At 42.3% G+C, this 15581-nt stretch overlaps 1 protein-coding gene across 6 annotated transcripts in view; it reads right to left on the bottom strand.

Moving 5' to 3' along the window:
• Positions 1-2862: 2862 nt before the first annotated feature.
• The window catches only part of THRB (thyroid hormone receptor beta), a 194744-nt gene continuing 182025 nt past the window's right edge, over positions 2863-15581 (bottom strand). For 5 of the 6 annotated variants that reach the window (XM_033165175.1, XM_033165178.1, XM_033165177.1 and 2 more), the window contains 5 exons: positions 14144-14291; positions 11275-11480; positions 7915-8061; positions 4397-4655; positions 2863-3762 (listed from right to left, as the gene is read on the bottom strand). In XM_033165175.1, coding sequence (XP_033021066.1) covers positions 3521-3762; positions 4397-4655; positions 7915-8061; positions 11275-11480; positions 14144-14291 — 1002 coding nt within the window. In that variant the 3' untranslated portion in view covers positions 2863-3520. The remainder of the gene's footprint in view (positions 3763-4396; positions 4656-7914; positions 8062-11274; positions 11481-14143; positions 14292-15581) is intronic. The other variant, XM_033165179.1, reaches the window with a different exon arrangement.

Raw genomic sequence — 15581 nt, 5'->3', positions numbered from 1 at the left:
CCAACTTGCGATGTATTTGCCTGTAATATTTGTAATGCAGATTATTTGACAAGACACATCTATCTGGGCAGATGGTTGATCTATTTTGAATTTGTTCATCTTTTGAAGAAAAAAAAATCCCTGAGTTGATCCGATTGAATTTTTGGATAGGCATTTTCAAATGACTTAAGCTGGTGAAAGAGACCAGGTGAAGCTTACTTTGAAACTTTGCATATTCAGAAGCTTGTGAAACAAAAGGCATCACAAAAGCTCGCAATTGTCTCTTTTATGGCAACAACCGTCCCTCTGGAGATAGGTGATATTAGGTTCTGTAGATGTATCTGGCACCCGAGAGAATATCATGCAACCTCTTGGATGCCTCATTCATGAATTGATCTATGTTAACACTTTTCACTCTCGCAGCCTGGACTTTTGTTTTGCAGCAGTTAAAAAACAAAAGGAGTCAGTGTGATGCCTTTGTTTCTTCCGTGACTGTTTAGGAGCCTCTCATCCCCCACCCCGCCCCCAAATTCATATAGACTGTGAAAAATATATACGGCATGTTTAGGCATTTGCTAACATGGATCACAACCTAACCTAAGTCATTGAAATCAGTGAGTTTAAGCACACCTAACTCTGTATTGGAATGCGGGGCCATGGACTTAATTGATGTCCACTATGTGATGACACAGTTTGGTGCATGAGCATTCAAAAGACTTCCTTTGCTAATGGAATGAAGCATGGCTGAAAAAGAACTCTACCGTTCTCGTTTTGTCCACAGTGAAAGTCTTCCTGAGTACAGAATTTTTCCAGAGTATACAATGGTGCTCTGGGTCTAGACTTCTAGCGATTGTTCTGGGTTGACATGGCTCCCAAGGGTTTGTGGAACTGTCTTCTTCTTGCAACAGAAGACGTATCACATGCCGCTTCTGGAACTAATGTTGATGGATTGCCAAAGCAGTTTGCTATGTGGCATGGGAGCTGTTGTTTCAGAAGTGCAAGCACTAAGCCCTGCTGGCTGCGGCACAGACTAGATTCACGTTTCCTGGGGTCCTTGCCCCGGGTTACAGTCACTATGAGAGTGATTGTAGACAGGCAGTGAAAGGGTCTATCACCTTTGTTACTTACTGATAGGTGAATGCAAAGGGTAGCATCATGGAAGGATTAAAAAAGCATACTTTGTTACTAATATATCAGAGGAAAATAATTGTTGTTCAGAGAAGTGGGGGGGGGGGAGGGGAGGAAAATCAAGTCCAAAATGCAACCCATTATCTTAACTAGGGAAAAGGATGAAGTATAAAGGGCTTAGATTTAGCGCAACTTTTAAAGCTGTTTTCCCTTTATGGTCAGTTTTATACAGTTTTCTATAAAAGGAGAGACAGGAGTCATTTCAATACTCTGTGGCCACATCTATAAAAAGGTAAAGGGACCCCTGACCATTAGGTCCAGCCTCACATCTATACCACACATTAAAAGCACATGGCTTTTCCCAAAGTATCCTGGAAGCGTAATTTACCTCTCGCAGAGCTGCAATTCCTAGCACGCTTAACAAATTGCAGTTCCCAGGATTCTTCAGAGGTGTGGATGTGACCCGTGAATTTAGCTCTGGATTTAGCCCACCCTTGCAAATGATTTTTGAATCTGGGTCTCGAAAAAGCATTCAGACAACTCATTTTTCACCTGACGATTCCGACCACAGTGTCAAAAAGGCCACTAGGAATGGATAGCAAGTCCCTGCTGTGGTTGTGGGAATGGTCATTAAATTGCTGGAATGAAGTTGTAGAGTCTTAAGTACAAAGACAACAAATGCATTTGTACTTTAGGGCTATGTCAATTTCTCTTGCCTACGTTTCTGGGAGTAGCCAACATGACCCCTTCTAGATGTCACAGACTCCAGCTCCCATCATCCCTGACCATTGGCCATGTTTGCTGGGGCTGATGAGAGTTGTGATCCACAACAACTGGATGCCACCATGTGGGCTGCCCCTGCTTTATATGCTTGAGTTTTCAGAGAAAATATGACTCTTCCTTTAAATTATCCCAATCCACAGTCACAGAAGTCATCAGACATGCAGAAAGTGCTCACACACGCTCATAAATTCAAATCTTTTGTGTGCCTATGGGCTTTCTGCATCTATAGAAATTAATGAGGTAGCCCTTGCAGCAGCGATGGGGAAGCTGTGCCCTCCATTTGCTGCTGGGTGCCAACTCCTATCAGCTCCAGCCACCATGGCCAAGGGTCTTCTGGAGGACCACCACAAGTTCCCCATCCACATTTTACAGGGGGACATTTTTGGTGTGCCTATCAGAGTTCCTGCACTCCTAAGAAATGAATGGATCGAGCCCAAAACTATCAGCTCCTCCCCAAAAGCCTGGGTGATTAATACAGTTGTACCAGAAGTCAATTCAACTTCCGAAAACATTTGAAAACCAAGGCACGGTTTCCGATTATAATATAATAATAATTTATTATTTATACCCCGCCCATCTGGGGTAGAAATTGGCTGCAGGAGCTTCCTGCACTCAATTGGAAGCCGCAGAAGCCCTGTTGGACGTTCAGGTTCCAAAGAACGTTTGCAAACCGGAACACTCACTTCCAGGTGTGCGGCATTCGGGAGCCAAAACGTTCGAGAACTAAGCTGTTCGAAAACCAAGGTACGACTGAATAGCAATTTCCCCTATTTAGCAACATGAAGTCAAACTTGTTTTAGAAGACTTGGGGCAATGTAGGTTCCAAATGTCAGTTCTTATTCTAGTAGGTGTGACTTTCGTTCACACATCCCAATAAAATATGGGAAATAGAAACGAACAAGGGACTTTCCGCACTTTTTGGAGCACTGACCTATTAGGGTTTCTTGTTGTTTTTTTTAAAGGATTTAAAAATACAAAAGGTTTTATTTATTTACTTGTAAGATACCCATTCTGATCGCAAAGCAATGATGGCAATTATGGAAGTCTTTGGCTAAATTAAGACGCACTCTCTTAAGAACTACTAAAAACCATGGTTGCAATCAGGTGAAAGTTAGGCATGGTTACGTCCTATCGATTTCAGCTGGTACTTAGGTGAGCCTAACACTTGCTAGATTGTAGCAAATACCTCGTGTCCTGAAAGTGAGATAATACTGTACAAAATATGGCAGAATTTAAAAATATAAAGATCTGAGTATTTGTTTCCCTACTAGTTCAGCTTATTTTCCCACCTCTCTCCAAGCAGTGATGAGTGTGAGCTTATGAGCACCTGAATGCTGGTGAATGAAACGGATTCATTTGTATTCCCAATGTCAAACTTTCAAAGGATTCACATCAAAAGGACACACACCCACACCCACAAACACACAAATGCAATTGTCACAAGTACCCGCATTGAAGGGAGATCATCAATCGTGCCTATCAAAAATAATCCTCCAAACGAAAAACAAGGTGGAACAAAATGGAAATGGACAAAAAAGAGAGATAGGAAAAAATAATAATACTAGGCAATGGAATGAAATGACAGACACCCAGTAGTGCTATAGGATTTTCGAGAACCTCTCCAGTCTTTTTAATCCTCAAAAACTTCCAGGAACAAAGGGGGAAAGAGTTCTGTTGGGCATTCCACCTTCATGTGCAGGAAGCGGCTAGCATGACAGGCGCCAATCATTCGTAGGTCCGTCACTTTCATCAGCAGTTTTGGCCAAAAGTGTGCAATGTGATGCTTTCTGTAATTAATGTAGTGTTCAAATGCCAGGAGGAAGCCCTCTTGGCACTTTTCTATTCTCTCGACGCTGACAAGACCCGGACGATCTGCATAATTTAGACGAAAGGCACAAGTTATTTCCTTACATCCACCCAGGACTACTTAAACAGTACCTTCTGCAGAGCTCAGTCAAATTTTAAGAAATTGATACTGCTCAGTGGCAGGTTCCCACAGTATCTCCCAATGCAAGTCGAGCCTGACGCAGCTTCCCTGAAGCTTCAGAGAACCAGTGTAAGGTAGTGGGTTGTCTCTTGGGCAAAACATAGGGCTAGAACATGGGAGCAGTTGCCAATTGATAATTTTACCTTATATGTTTTGGTAAAACAATACAGTGGTACTTTGGTTTTCAGACATAAACCATTATGGAAGACCGTTCGAGTTCCGAAACATTCGAAAACAGCTGACAGCTAGGCCTCCAGAACTTGCACTCAGCAGAAGCTGTGTGGCATGTTTGACTTCCAAGACATGTTCGAAAATGGAAGTATTTACTTCTGGGTTTACGGCATCCGGAAACCAAAATGTTCCGACTTCTGAGATGTTCAAAAACCAAGGTACCACTGTATATGTGCACACTAGGCTTAATTTTGCTCTCCCCATATTTATTTCCCTAGAGAAGTACTCTAGGAAGCCAGTGTGGTGTAGTGGCCAGAGTGTAAATTACTAAACTATTTTTACACTCACCTGAAGACATCAGCAGTACCGCCTGTAGGAGGGCGACTTCTGTGTCATCAAGGTTGAATGATGACAATGACATGCCCAGGTCAAAAATGGCATCCGATACAACTCCAAGACCCCCATTTTTCAGCTGGCCCCTGGTCACCGCCATCTCCCCATTCAGGGTCAAAGTCTCGCTCTCAGGGTCATAGCGAACTGCTGCTCTGAGGGACATAATCTCCATGCAACAACCTTTCAGAAGGATGATCTGGTCTTCACATGGCAGCTGCGGAGAATGGCAAGTGAGAATCAGTTTTCCTGCACTTAAGTGAAAGGGCTTCTCCAAACACTAAAAAGTAAAATAAATATTGGCACCACCCCTGTATGCAGTTTCCTTTCATTCCTTCCCTTTTATCACTTCCTTTGAAGTCATCACTAAAACCTGCTGAGAGTGTTCTTAATAATGTCATCCACATGCCACCTTCAAAGAAGTCATTGTCATTTTTCACCCTTCACTGAGATTTAGGGATTACTGGAGGAAAAGGGAGAGTCAAGATGGGATAGGACCGATAGGTATACATTCAAAGCAGTTTTATTTATTATTTCTATTCTGATGATAGTGATTTGTTAATTATACCAGCATCATTTATTACAGTAATATTACTGCAATGTGTCATACTTGGGGGCTCCTTTTGAAAACAGCAGCTCATTCAGAAATCAGCAGAATTCATATTATACCACAACTGCGCTAGCTACCGTTTAGTCTCTGAAGCCCAATTCAAAATGTTGGTTTTGACCCATAAAGTCTTAGGTGGCTCAAGACCTCAACAACTGCCTCTCCCCACATAAACCAGCTGGAACCTGGGATCATCACCAGAGGTCCTTCTCTGTGTGCCTCACCTGAGGGACATGAGAAATGGCCTTCTCAGTGGTGGTTCCCCACTTATGGAACGTTCTCCCCCGGGAAGCACAACTGGTGCCATCTTTGTCTGGTTTTAGGTGCTAGGCAAAAACATTTGCATTTAGGAAGGCATTTCGTCCTTAATTGAGAGGGTAACTAGTTATGTTGTCTGCCTCTTTATTGGGCTCATCCTTTGATGTGAGGTGGGTAGGATTTGTGTCTTTTATATACATTTCTGGATTTGCACTTTAAATCTTGTTTTACTGCTGCTTTTATAATTAGCTTTAATGTTGCTTGCTACTTTTATTATTATTATGTAGGTTGTTTTGAGACACTGCTATAACTATCTTTGTCCCCCACAAAACCTTCAGCCCGTTGGCCAACATAAATTCGAACCCTTCAGGGTAGGAGGCCATTTTGCTATTAGTTCTGTAGCACTATTAAATCACCCATAGTCCATAACATAAAGTAGTTATGGAAACAAAAATCTGTTCCATTTTGGCTTCACATTAAGTTATTTTATTTTTAAGTCAAGTTGAGATATGTGTGTGTGTCTGTGTGTGTCTGTGGGGTTGGGAGTCGTTATTTATAGTACTGACACAGTGATTACATTTAATCTCGACAAGAAAACATTCTGAGTGGGCGAAGAGATCATGGCTTAGCAGAAGTGAAAGCAATGTTCCAGGGGCCGAACGGTTTTTGAAAAATGTAGTCTGCTTGCAAAGGAAAATTGACACTTGATTGTACTGTCATCTTTCCTCCACCTCAGCTGCCGGCTTTAAGTGTGGAGTATTTGGCTCATAGGGAGAGTGACTGATGATACTCAGCAAGATTTCCCTACATCAGCTTCAATAGTTTACACAGGTCGGGGCAAATCGGAAGTGATGTTGTTTCATAACCAAAAAGAGGTTGGGGGGGGGGCAAGAAAAGAAGCGAGAGAAAATGCGGGCTAAAATGTATTCTAATTATCCAAAATAAACGTGATTAGTTTAATAATTTTGAAACAAGCACATTTCCCTTTGAGACTCATTTTGCCACTTGCATGGAGTTGCAGAGTTTTGCTGTCAGCTGTGAAGTATGGACAAAAGAGGGTGAATTGGGGCAGATCGAATGGCTTAAGGGCAGCGGGAAAGCTGTGCCAGCCACATCGTTTGTTCGGGGAAATTACACGAAAGTGGCCCAGAATGGCCAGACTCACTTGGAATAGGGAAGCCATTTGCATGAAGTGTTATCCTCCCTCTCTTTCACTACAGCTAAGGATGATCTGAGATCTGTGTATGAAAGGAACAACTGAAAAATGTTCTGGAACAGATAAAGGGACACACAAGAGAGAGTCAAGAGAGACAGAGGGTGTTTTCACACATGGGTGATTTAGCATCACCCAATAATTTTGTTCTGCTTTAAACTGGAAGCTGAAAAAATGGACTAGCAGCTCATTCTCGGGGCAAGTCTCCCTTTATCCAGTCCCAACAGTCCCAAATGTTGAGAGATGAGGGTGAGGATTTTTCAGTGGAACAATTGTTGTTGTTTTTTTGAGGGAAAGGTTAAATGCACTCATCTTCCTCCTTGCTGCACTTCCAATCGTAGCACTCTGGATTAATCCATGTTGTGAAGTTATCCCTCTGGTTAAAGATCTGGTTTCATCTATTTGTGATTTCCTCAAATGTCATTATTGGACGACAATCCATCATATTTATATGCATGGAAAAGTGACTTAGGGGAGTCTATGGAAGATAATGGAGTTTTTCCTGGATATAACCTGGAGATCTTTTTCTTTTTATTAATCAGCGCTACTAAGGAGACTATAAAGGACACACAATACAAAGTTCTCAGTATGTTGAGACATGACCCCTGCAGTACTTCAATGGATATGTCCAGCTGTAGTTAGTACACTGGTCAGACTGGTTTATGATTTCACCTTTGATGGGAGCAGTGTTAGTGCCTTAAACAGTGTAAGAGTTCAGGAATACATTCCAGATGACATCCAGGAATTTTGCCACATTAGGCCACAGGTAGCTCCCCCAGCTATGCTATGTGATCACTTTGAATCTATAGACTCTGTATTTCTGCATAAAGGCCTTCTTAAGTAATCGTATCCAGGGGCAAAGTTGTGTATAGCACATAATGGGAAGTCTCCAAAGAAACTATATAAAAAGCAGTGCATTAATAAAATTCCCACCCTGGGCTCCTTGGAGACTAAAGGCAGGGACTTAATTAATTAATTAATTAATTAATTAATTAAATTTGGGAGATGATGGTTACATACAATCTTACTCAAAATGTACAGAAAGCAAGGGATACATCACACACACACACACACACACACACACCATGGTTACTCTTTATTTCCTAGGTGGAAGCCCTTCAAATCTTTTGATCAAATCTGAATCATACGTACCTATATATCTCAAAGGCATTATATAATGAGGTAGTTGTATGTAAGTTTATTAATTCCTAGTTCTTGTAGTGTTGTGTGTATGCTTTGTTGTCTGTGTTGTAACTCTTATTTCAAAATAAGATAAAATTCCATCTCAAGCTGTTTTTAGGGGGGCAAACAAATTTCACATTTACATGCAAAAATAAAAATAAAAATAAAGGAGAAGGAAAGAAAAAAAGAGGGGTTAAACTGGAAAGAAATCCGTACCTCACAGAACATAGGCAACTTTTTGGCAAAATCCACCACTCTTGTGATTGCTGGTGTGATAATTTTTGTAAACTGGCTGAAGGCTTCTAAATCTACTTTCCCGCCTTCTGGGGCATTTACTATTGGTGCTTGTCCAATATCCTCTGGCTAACAACAGAAAAGAAAAACATTGTAAGGAGACAATTTATTTGCAGTGGACATGGAATCTTCTTAAACTTTTGTGGAGCGCTGGCAGTTCAAAACCATCACTTCTTCTGTTTTGTTTGTAAGAAAGCCCTGTAGCTATTATTTAGCAAAATTTTGTATTCAAAAGAAGCCACTGTCTAAGACAAACTCTTGTACGTGTGAATTTCTGACATCCCACTGCTCATTTGTGTAGGCAGCTCAGTGCTTTGCAAATGTAGCTACTTATTCTTGTCTATTTATGTAATCTTGTGGAAGCCATTTAGCTGTTCACCCTGAAACCCTAAAGCGAGTGTCATTTCTCAGTCCCACCTAGGAAAACTTATCCTCCCCCGAAATGCAAAAGGAAGAGAAGTTCTTCGGCATTAAATTTGTCTGACCTTTCCTATAATTTTTTGTCGTTTGCTAGAGGGACAGTGAGGCTTCACCAAAGTTCCTAATAGCCAAAGGCTATTCCTATAGCTGCGCTAACCTGACAGGTAAGAAAAACAGACAGGACAGGAACCAAAATGGGTTATATTCTCTCAACAGTTGATCACTTGGTTTGAGGGGTGAAGCTAAGTTCAGGAATTCAGGTCAAAGAGGCTAACGTTAAATATGCATTCTATCACTGAGTTGACGTTTGTATGCTTTGCCCAATGCATGTTGTTGCTGTTTAGTCGTTTAGTCATGTCCAACTCTTCATGACCCCATGGACCAGAGCACACCAGGCACTTCCACACGGAAATTTCAACCGCAAATATTTCCACTACAGTGGTACCTCGGAAGTCGAATGTAATCCTTTCCAGAAGTCCGTTCGACTTCCAAAACGTTCAGGAACCAAGGTGCGGCTTCTGATTGGCTGCAGGAAGCTCCTGCAGCCAATCGGAAGGTGTAGAAGTCGTGTTCCAAAGAACGTTCACAAACCAGAAAACTCACATCCATATTTGTGGCGTTCGGGAGCCAAAACGTTCCGACTTGCAAGGCATTCGGGAGCCGAGGTACAAGTGTATTAGGAAACAAAACGGTACTGCTATTCTATAGCTGTTACCAGGGGCGTCTTGCCCACAGAGGCAAGTGGCGCGGGGTGCCAGGGCGGCAAATTCATGCCAAGTTTGGGAGGGCGCCTGGGAAGAGGCAAAGGCTGGACGCAGCGCCTCCCAGCATCAGCTCACTGCCCTCGCCCGCTGTGCTGAAGCAGCGCCACACCCGGCGCCTCCGCGGCCACTGCGGCACAGGTGCCTGGGAAGAGGAGGAGGCTGAGTGTGGTGCCCTCGCCCGCTGCCCTGAAGCAGTGCTGTGCCCGGAGCCTCTGCCTCTTCCCTACCGGAGGAGCCACCCTCTGGCCGCTGCCGCCCTCCTCCAGCCCCGCAAAGCTGCCAGCAGCACTGTAAAAAGGTGAAACCAGAGGAATCTTTGAACCACAGCGTCGGATATCCTTAAGACAGCCCTGGCTGTAGGATCTGCAACAAAATGTTGCAGCATGTTCAGGTTCCCTGCCAGTCCATTCTAATCTCACCACCCCAGTTTTCTATTCCCTGCTCCCACAGGGAATCAGCATGCTCACTGCTCAGTGAAGTATTTTGGCTTTTTTCCATTACAGCCTCCTAACCCTACAATCTTCAGGAACTGGGAGCATATCTGCAGTGGGGAGGCCTTCCAAAACCTCTGTGTGACTCCAGGGTTCCCTCTCACCGGAAAGCCTAAGCATGACAGGCAGGTTTCTCCTCTGCAAGCATGCCCTGTGTGGACATGTTGGGGGGCTTGGGCTGACTGGGTTATGATGTGATGCTGAGAGCATGGCCAGCACCCAGCACCTGGTTTTCACTTCACATGATGATGGGATGGATGAATCTGGCAATTCTGGGCTCTCTCATTTTAGTTCTCCGCATTATTTTCCATTTTATTTTAAAAAAATATATCCTCAGTGTTTTATTGAGAATTTCTCCCATTAAACACATTTTTTTCCTATGCGATTTTGTCAAATATACACATCTTTGCAACAAAACAACCACCCACAACCCTAATGGAATGCATTTTTGTATGTTATTTTCACTAGTCTATGCTTTATATGCACACTTTACCCCTAATGCAGTTTTTAACACGTTTGCTGAACTGGAGAACTACAATTTTTTGGGGGAAATCGAATTACAGAGGATTGCTGTGTTTCAGTTCACACATTTTTTCGATAAAAGTGCAAGTTTGGTAAGTTCTGCTTTCCCGCTCGCTTCAAAAGTCAGGGAAAACTGTGCACACAGCACATCAGCGCCTCATTAGAATCACATAAATGCAGGGAAATCGTCCTTACTTTTCATGTTAGGCATTTATAACCAACTTTTCAATTTTAACAAATTCCCAAAGCAGTAATAAAGACCACCCATACTTAGGTTCAACTTTGCCTTATTAGATTATATCCTCTTCCTGGTATGTGTTTGTTAGCGGGGTGGGGGGAACCCCAGAAGACAAATCTGGGCCTCTAGTGAATAATAATAATAATAATAATAATAATAATAATAATAATAATTTATATGCTGCCCATCTGACTGGGTTGCCTCAGCCATTCCGGGCAGCTCCCAACCAAAAATAGTAAAAACACAAAACATCATCAAACACTAAAAGCTTCCCTGAACAGCTCTCTTGAAGACGCCTGCAGTTAAATATTAGTTTCATTATTTATAAAGCAACGTGCTCTGCTGGTTCTTATACTGATTTGCCATTATACAGCATTTCTCACCCAGAAAGGACCCTTGTAATGTGAAAATGTCTCTAGTTAAGGAACAGGCATGTAAAACCTGTTCAAATGATATTTTTCTGTTCTCTTCTATTTCTGGCTTCCATTGATCTAAATTGGTAGAATACCAAAACCCGCAGTGACACTATGGTAAACAACAGGCCACATGCTAGGATAGTTCTAGTGACACCAGCAGGTTTCACGGATCGCTATACTGTATTGAGAATTTTTGTTTGCGTATTGCAGAAAACATGTGAAACCCAACTTTGTCTTCATATGTTTTTGTGCTCTTGTTTGTTCTTTACTTCCTGTTGCAGAAACACAGTGGCCCTAAAAAGCAAAGAACTTCAGAGATCAAAGCTTCCCACCCAATTCGTCCGTCAACCAAAAAGTAAATGATGCTTAAAAAAAATCAGGTCAAGCGAGGAGTGGTTCTGGTGAGCCCCTCACACCACTGTGTCACCTACCAGAAATTTCCTTTTCTGTTTCCAATGGCTTCCTTGTGCATTGGTGGCGACATGTGCTTCCGTAACAATTTTGATAAGCTCCCACTCTTCATCTGTTGGCTCAGGTTTCATCCCAATGGTTTTCTGTAACTCTTCCCGGCGTCTCTTCTCTCGATTCTCCTCTATCAGTTTTCTTTTTGCTAGTCGCTTGCTGTCATCCAACACCACTATAACAAGGAAAGGACATATTAGAGGAAAAACGGATTGTGAACACTTCTTGGAAATGCGTAATCTGGTTTTGGGGGGATTAGGGCTATCTATCTTGGGAGCCGAAAAGAAGTTTGATCTACCTGTGCAAAATCTATTTGTCACTTTCACTCACGCAACCGTGCACACCCTCCGCCAATTGAGCCAATTCCAAATAACTGAAATCGACAACAAAATGCCTCTTACAAAGCACTACAAAACTATGAGCCTTCTTCTTGGTCCTGTTCTCAGCACAAGCAGTTAAGCATGTTTTAATGTCCATGTTGTTGTAAAGAAGCCTGGTTCTCCCAGAAGTCTGCATGTGCCCTAAAATTACGTGTTTCCTGTGTGAGCAGGGAGCATAGTGCTAATTGCAAGGGATCAGGGAAAACTACAGTGGTTCCAGCAACTAAATATCCTCCCATCTAGGGAAAACATCATAGTATCCTCTCAACGGTAGTCTCTAGTCTTGCGCCTGATGTCGAGCCTTCACAATGGAGTGAAGACGGCTCAGTTATAAGTGGCTGGTTATAGAGACTGCATACTATTTGCCTGGCTTACCTAGGTAGTTTCATTTTTGCACGTTATATTATCCAAGAGAGCAGAGTGAGAGCAGAGTTTATCCATAATTGACATGCTATTGGTTGCAGCAGCAGTTCAACTGTCACTTCTGTTTTATGTAATGTAGTCCTCAACTTTACAGAGGCTATATTTAGATGGAGAAGATACTCGGGCTGTCATGTTCGTTTGACTGCCGCACAGAATGACAGCAGGTAAGGTAAAGGTAAAGGACTCCTGGACGGTTAAGTCCAGTCAAAGGAGACTATGGAGTTGCGTAGCTCATCTCGCTTTCAGGCTGAGGGAGCCGCCGTTTGTCCACAGACAGCTTTCCGGGTCATGTGACCAGCATGACTAAACCACTTCTGGAGCAATGGGACACGGTGACGGAAACCAGAGCGCACAGATACGCTGTTTACCTTTCCGCCGCAGTGGTACCTATTTATCTACTTGCACCTGCTAGGTAGGCAGGATCTCCAGGGATGTGGGTGGCGCTGTGGTCTAAACCACTGAGCCTCTTAGGCTTGCCGATCAGAAGGTTGGCGGTTCAAATCCGCACAACAGGGTGAGCTCCTGTTGCTCTGTCCCAGAGAGCAAGTACTAACTGGCAATTTAGTTGATCAGGAAGATAATGGTCAACGGACTGACGGCAATAAATAATTCAGGGAAATCTGCGACAGTGAACCATAACTAATTGCTATCACTAGTCACATGGGTGGGATTAGAAAGGAACGGGGTGGAAAGGACCTCCCCCCCAAAAAATGAAGTTTGGGCTTGGTTTTTATCAAAAAACAGTCTCCATGCCCACTGCTTTGGAAACCAAGGAGACTTGCCATATCACAAACGGCTTGGAGGAAGGAGGAAACTCATTGGCATCAAAAGCACTGTGACATTTAGGATGTTTTTTTTTGACAAGCACAAGCCCAAAGTTCCATTGGGTACAAAGAGCTATAAGGAGGGAGGGGCAGAAGGTCCCAGGTTCAACCTCGAGCATTAAAAGGGCCAAGTTAGAAGTGATGGGGAAGCCTTTTGTATGGGACCCCAGACAACCATTGTCAGTCAGAGTGGACAATACGGATGAGCCTGGTGGGATGCAACTTTCTTTCCCCCCCAAAAATAATTTTTATTTGATTTTACAAGTGTAGAATTATAACAATACAAAATACGTATTCATATTTAGAGATTTCTCAGAATCCCTAGACTCCCCACCTTCCCCTCCATGGGTCCTATTGTCAACCTCTTCAACTGCATATTATTTCATCATCCAAATTTTATGTCTCTCCATTTTGTCCATAGTATTTTCTAAATTGCACGTGTTATTGCAACCCTGCTAATGTTTTAATCTGTTTACAGTGGTCTCTCGAGTAAATTATAATTCCCCCCCCCATTCTTTATTAAAGTTTTGGTCCTCTTGGTTCCTGAGCTTTCCGGTCAGTTTTGACATTTCGGCATAATCCAAGGGATGCAACTTTCTATACTCCTTTACTTTCCTGTTTTATAAAATGGGCTCCTTCTACCCCCACCCCCTGTTGATAGTTAGAAACAACTATCAACACTAGCACTTTGGATTTCCATTTGGAGTTACTCCACTTATGCTACTTCAAGTCTTCACTAAGGGTTAATCTTGCAGCCATATGCTGTAGTTCTTTAGAAGTAGTGTAGCGCTCCTTTTCTTTCTGGCTAAAAATAAAACAAACAACTGCAGGATGACTCACGCAACAACAGCATCCAACTTCCCATTCTTCCAAATCTTTAAGCATGATAAATTCCTGTCCCCTGCGTGATACAGCTCCATAACACACACACACACTCCAGAGATAGAAATTGTTCATCTCCTTACTAACATACAAATTCACCAGTGCCAGGGGAAAGCATGGCTTTTTCAACAGTAGACAGAAAATTAAAGCTTTATGGAAAAATTAGCTGGGCATAACAACCAATATTCTCAACCAGCATATAATTATATAATTTTTTAAAAAATGAGGGGAGGGGGAAACCAGGCACCCAACAAACAGTGATGATTACGTTGTAGTGAAATAAACATACCTAATGCAAACAAACAGCACAGTAAAATAAAGAAGCTTACAATCTGTTGCCATGCCAACGTAGATGCATTTCTTGAAGCGACATTCCTGGCACTGGTTTCTTGTGACTTTGTCTATCACACATTTTCCTTCATATTTACAGGAGTAAGCTGGATGAAGGTTTTTCTGAATAGTTCTTCGGAAAAAACCCTATGTGGGGGGGAAAAAAGAATGCAAACTAGCACCGAGATTGCTTGCTTACTTATAACCGAATCTTGATTTAGATATGTTGGAGTGTTTATTGCCAGACAAAGAACAAGATACATTATGAAATTAAATTAAGGACACAGGAGGAACTCTCCTGGATCAGATCAGTTACCCACCTAGTCTCCCATTTTGTTCTCCCAGTAGCCAACCAGGTGCCTATGGGAAACCCAAAGCAATAGCAGTCTCCCACAGATACTGGAAGTAATCTATAGCCATCGTTTCCTTAATCAAATTTCCCATTTGCAAATTTAACAAACAAAAGGAAGGGGGGAAATATTAAAGGGAAGGAAGGGAGGAAAATACAATAACATATGAATACTACTAGTAGTACCATAAAAACCACCATCACTTCATATTACAGATGCAGTAGCCATCATTACATGCATCTTAAGTTAAACATATATGTTAATACAAGCCCTCCCAAAGTCCAAAATAGGTGTCCACATGAAAATTGATGCCTATACGAAATATGTTTAAATGTAGTCAAATGAATGGCCTGAGATCCGCAGACCACTGTGTAATCAAAGGTGGATATTTACCCTTCCAGGCTTGAAGTATAAATCTCATAGCAACCACTAATCCCCATACTTGAGGAATATAATATAAAAAGCACCTGGACATGCAAATAGCAAAGACTTCGCCAATATAAAATTGAAGTGAATAACAACTGCGGCCCAAAAAGAATATATCACTGGACAAGCCCACACAACGAGGCATTCTTAGCATCATACGGTACCTCCAACAGCTATCTGTACTGGACAGTGCCTTCTTGTACAAGCACTGTGGAGTCCAATATACTCAAAATACTATTTTTTTCTGTATCAGTCTCAATTTCAAGTCTAAGGAAACATTCCATATAGATTCTTAAGCAATTCTCTATTCTTTGGGCTCTTTGGTGCAATCGTAATTCCCTATTCCACAACTCTCTGAGTTCCTGATCTTTTACGTTACAAAGATCCACTAAACATGTATAAGCAACAGCTTTGGTTTAGCATTTTGCAAGGATCCAACAATTTAAAGGTAAAGGTAAAGGTATTCTTACTCACCCAGTGCTGTACAAAAACAAAGAAATGCACAGTTCATTCCACACCTGATCACAACATTGGGGCCAAATTACACCATAAAGGTAAAGCTAAAGAACCCCTGACAGTTAAGTCCAGTCACGAACGACTCTGGGGTTGCGACGCTCATCTCACTTTACTGGCCGAGCAAGCTGACGTTTGTCCACAGACA

The sequence above is a fragment of the Lacerta agilis genome, chromosome 12 (genome assembly GCF_009819535.1).
Source record: "Lacerta agilis isolate rLacAgi1 chromosome 12, rLacAgi1.pri, whole genome shotgun sequence".
NCBI classification, from domain to species: Eukaryota; Metazoa; Chordata; class Lepidosauria; order Squamata; family Lacertidae; genus Lacerta; species Lacerta agilis.
Note: the sequence above shows the minus strand (reverse complement) of the source record. Positions and strands in the feature narration are given on the sequence as shown.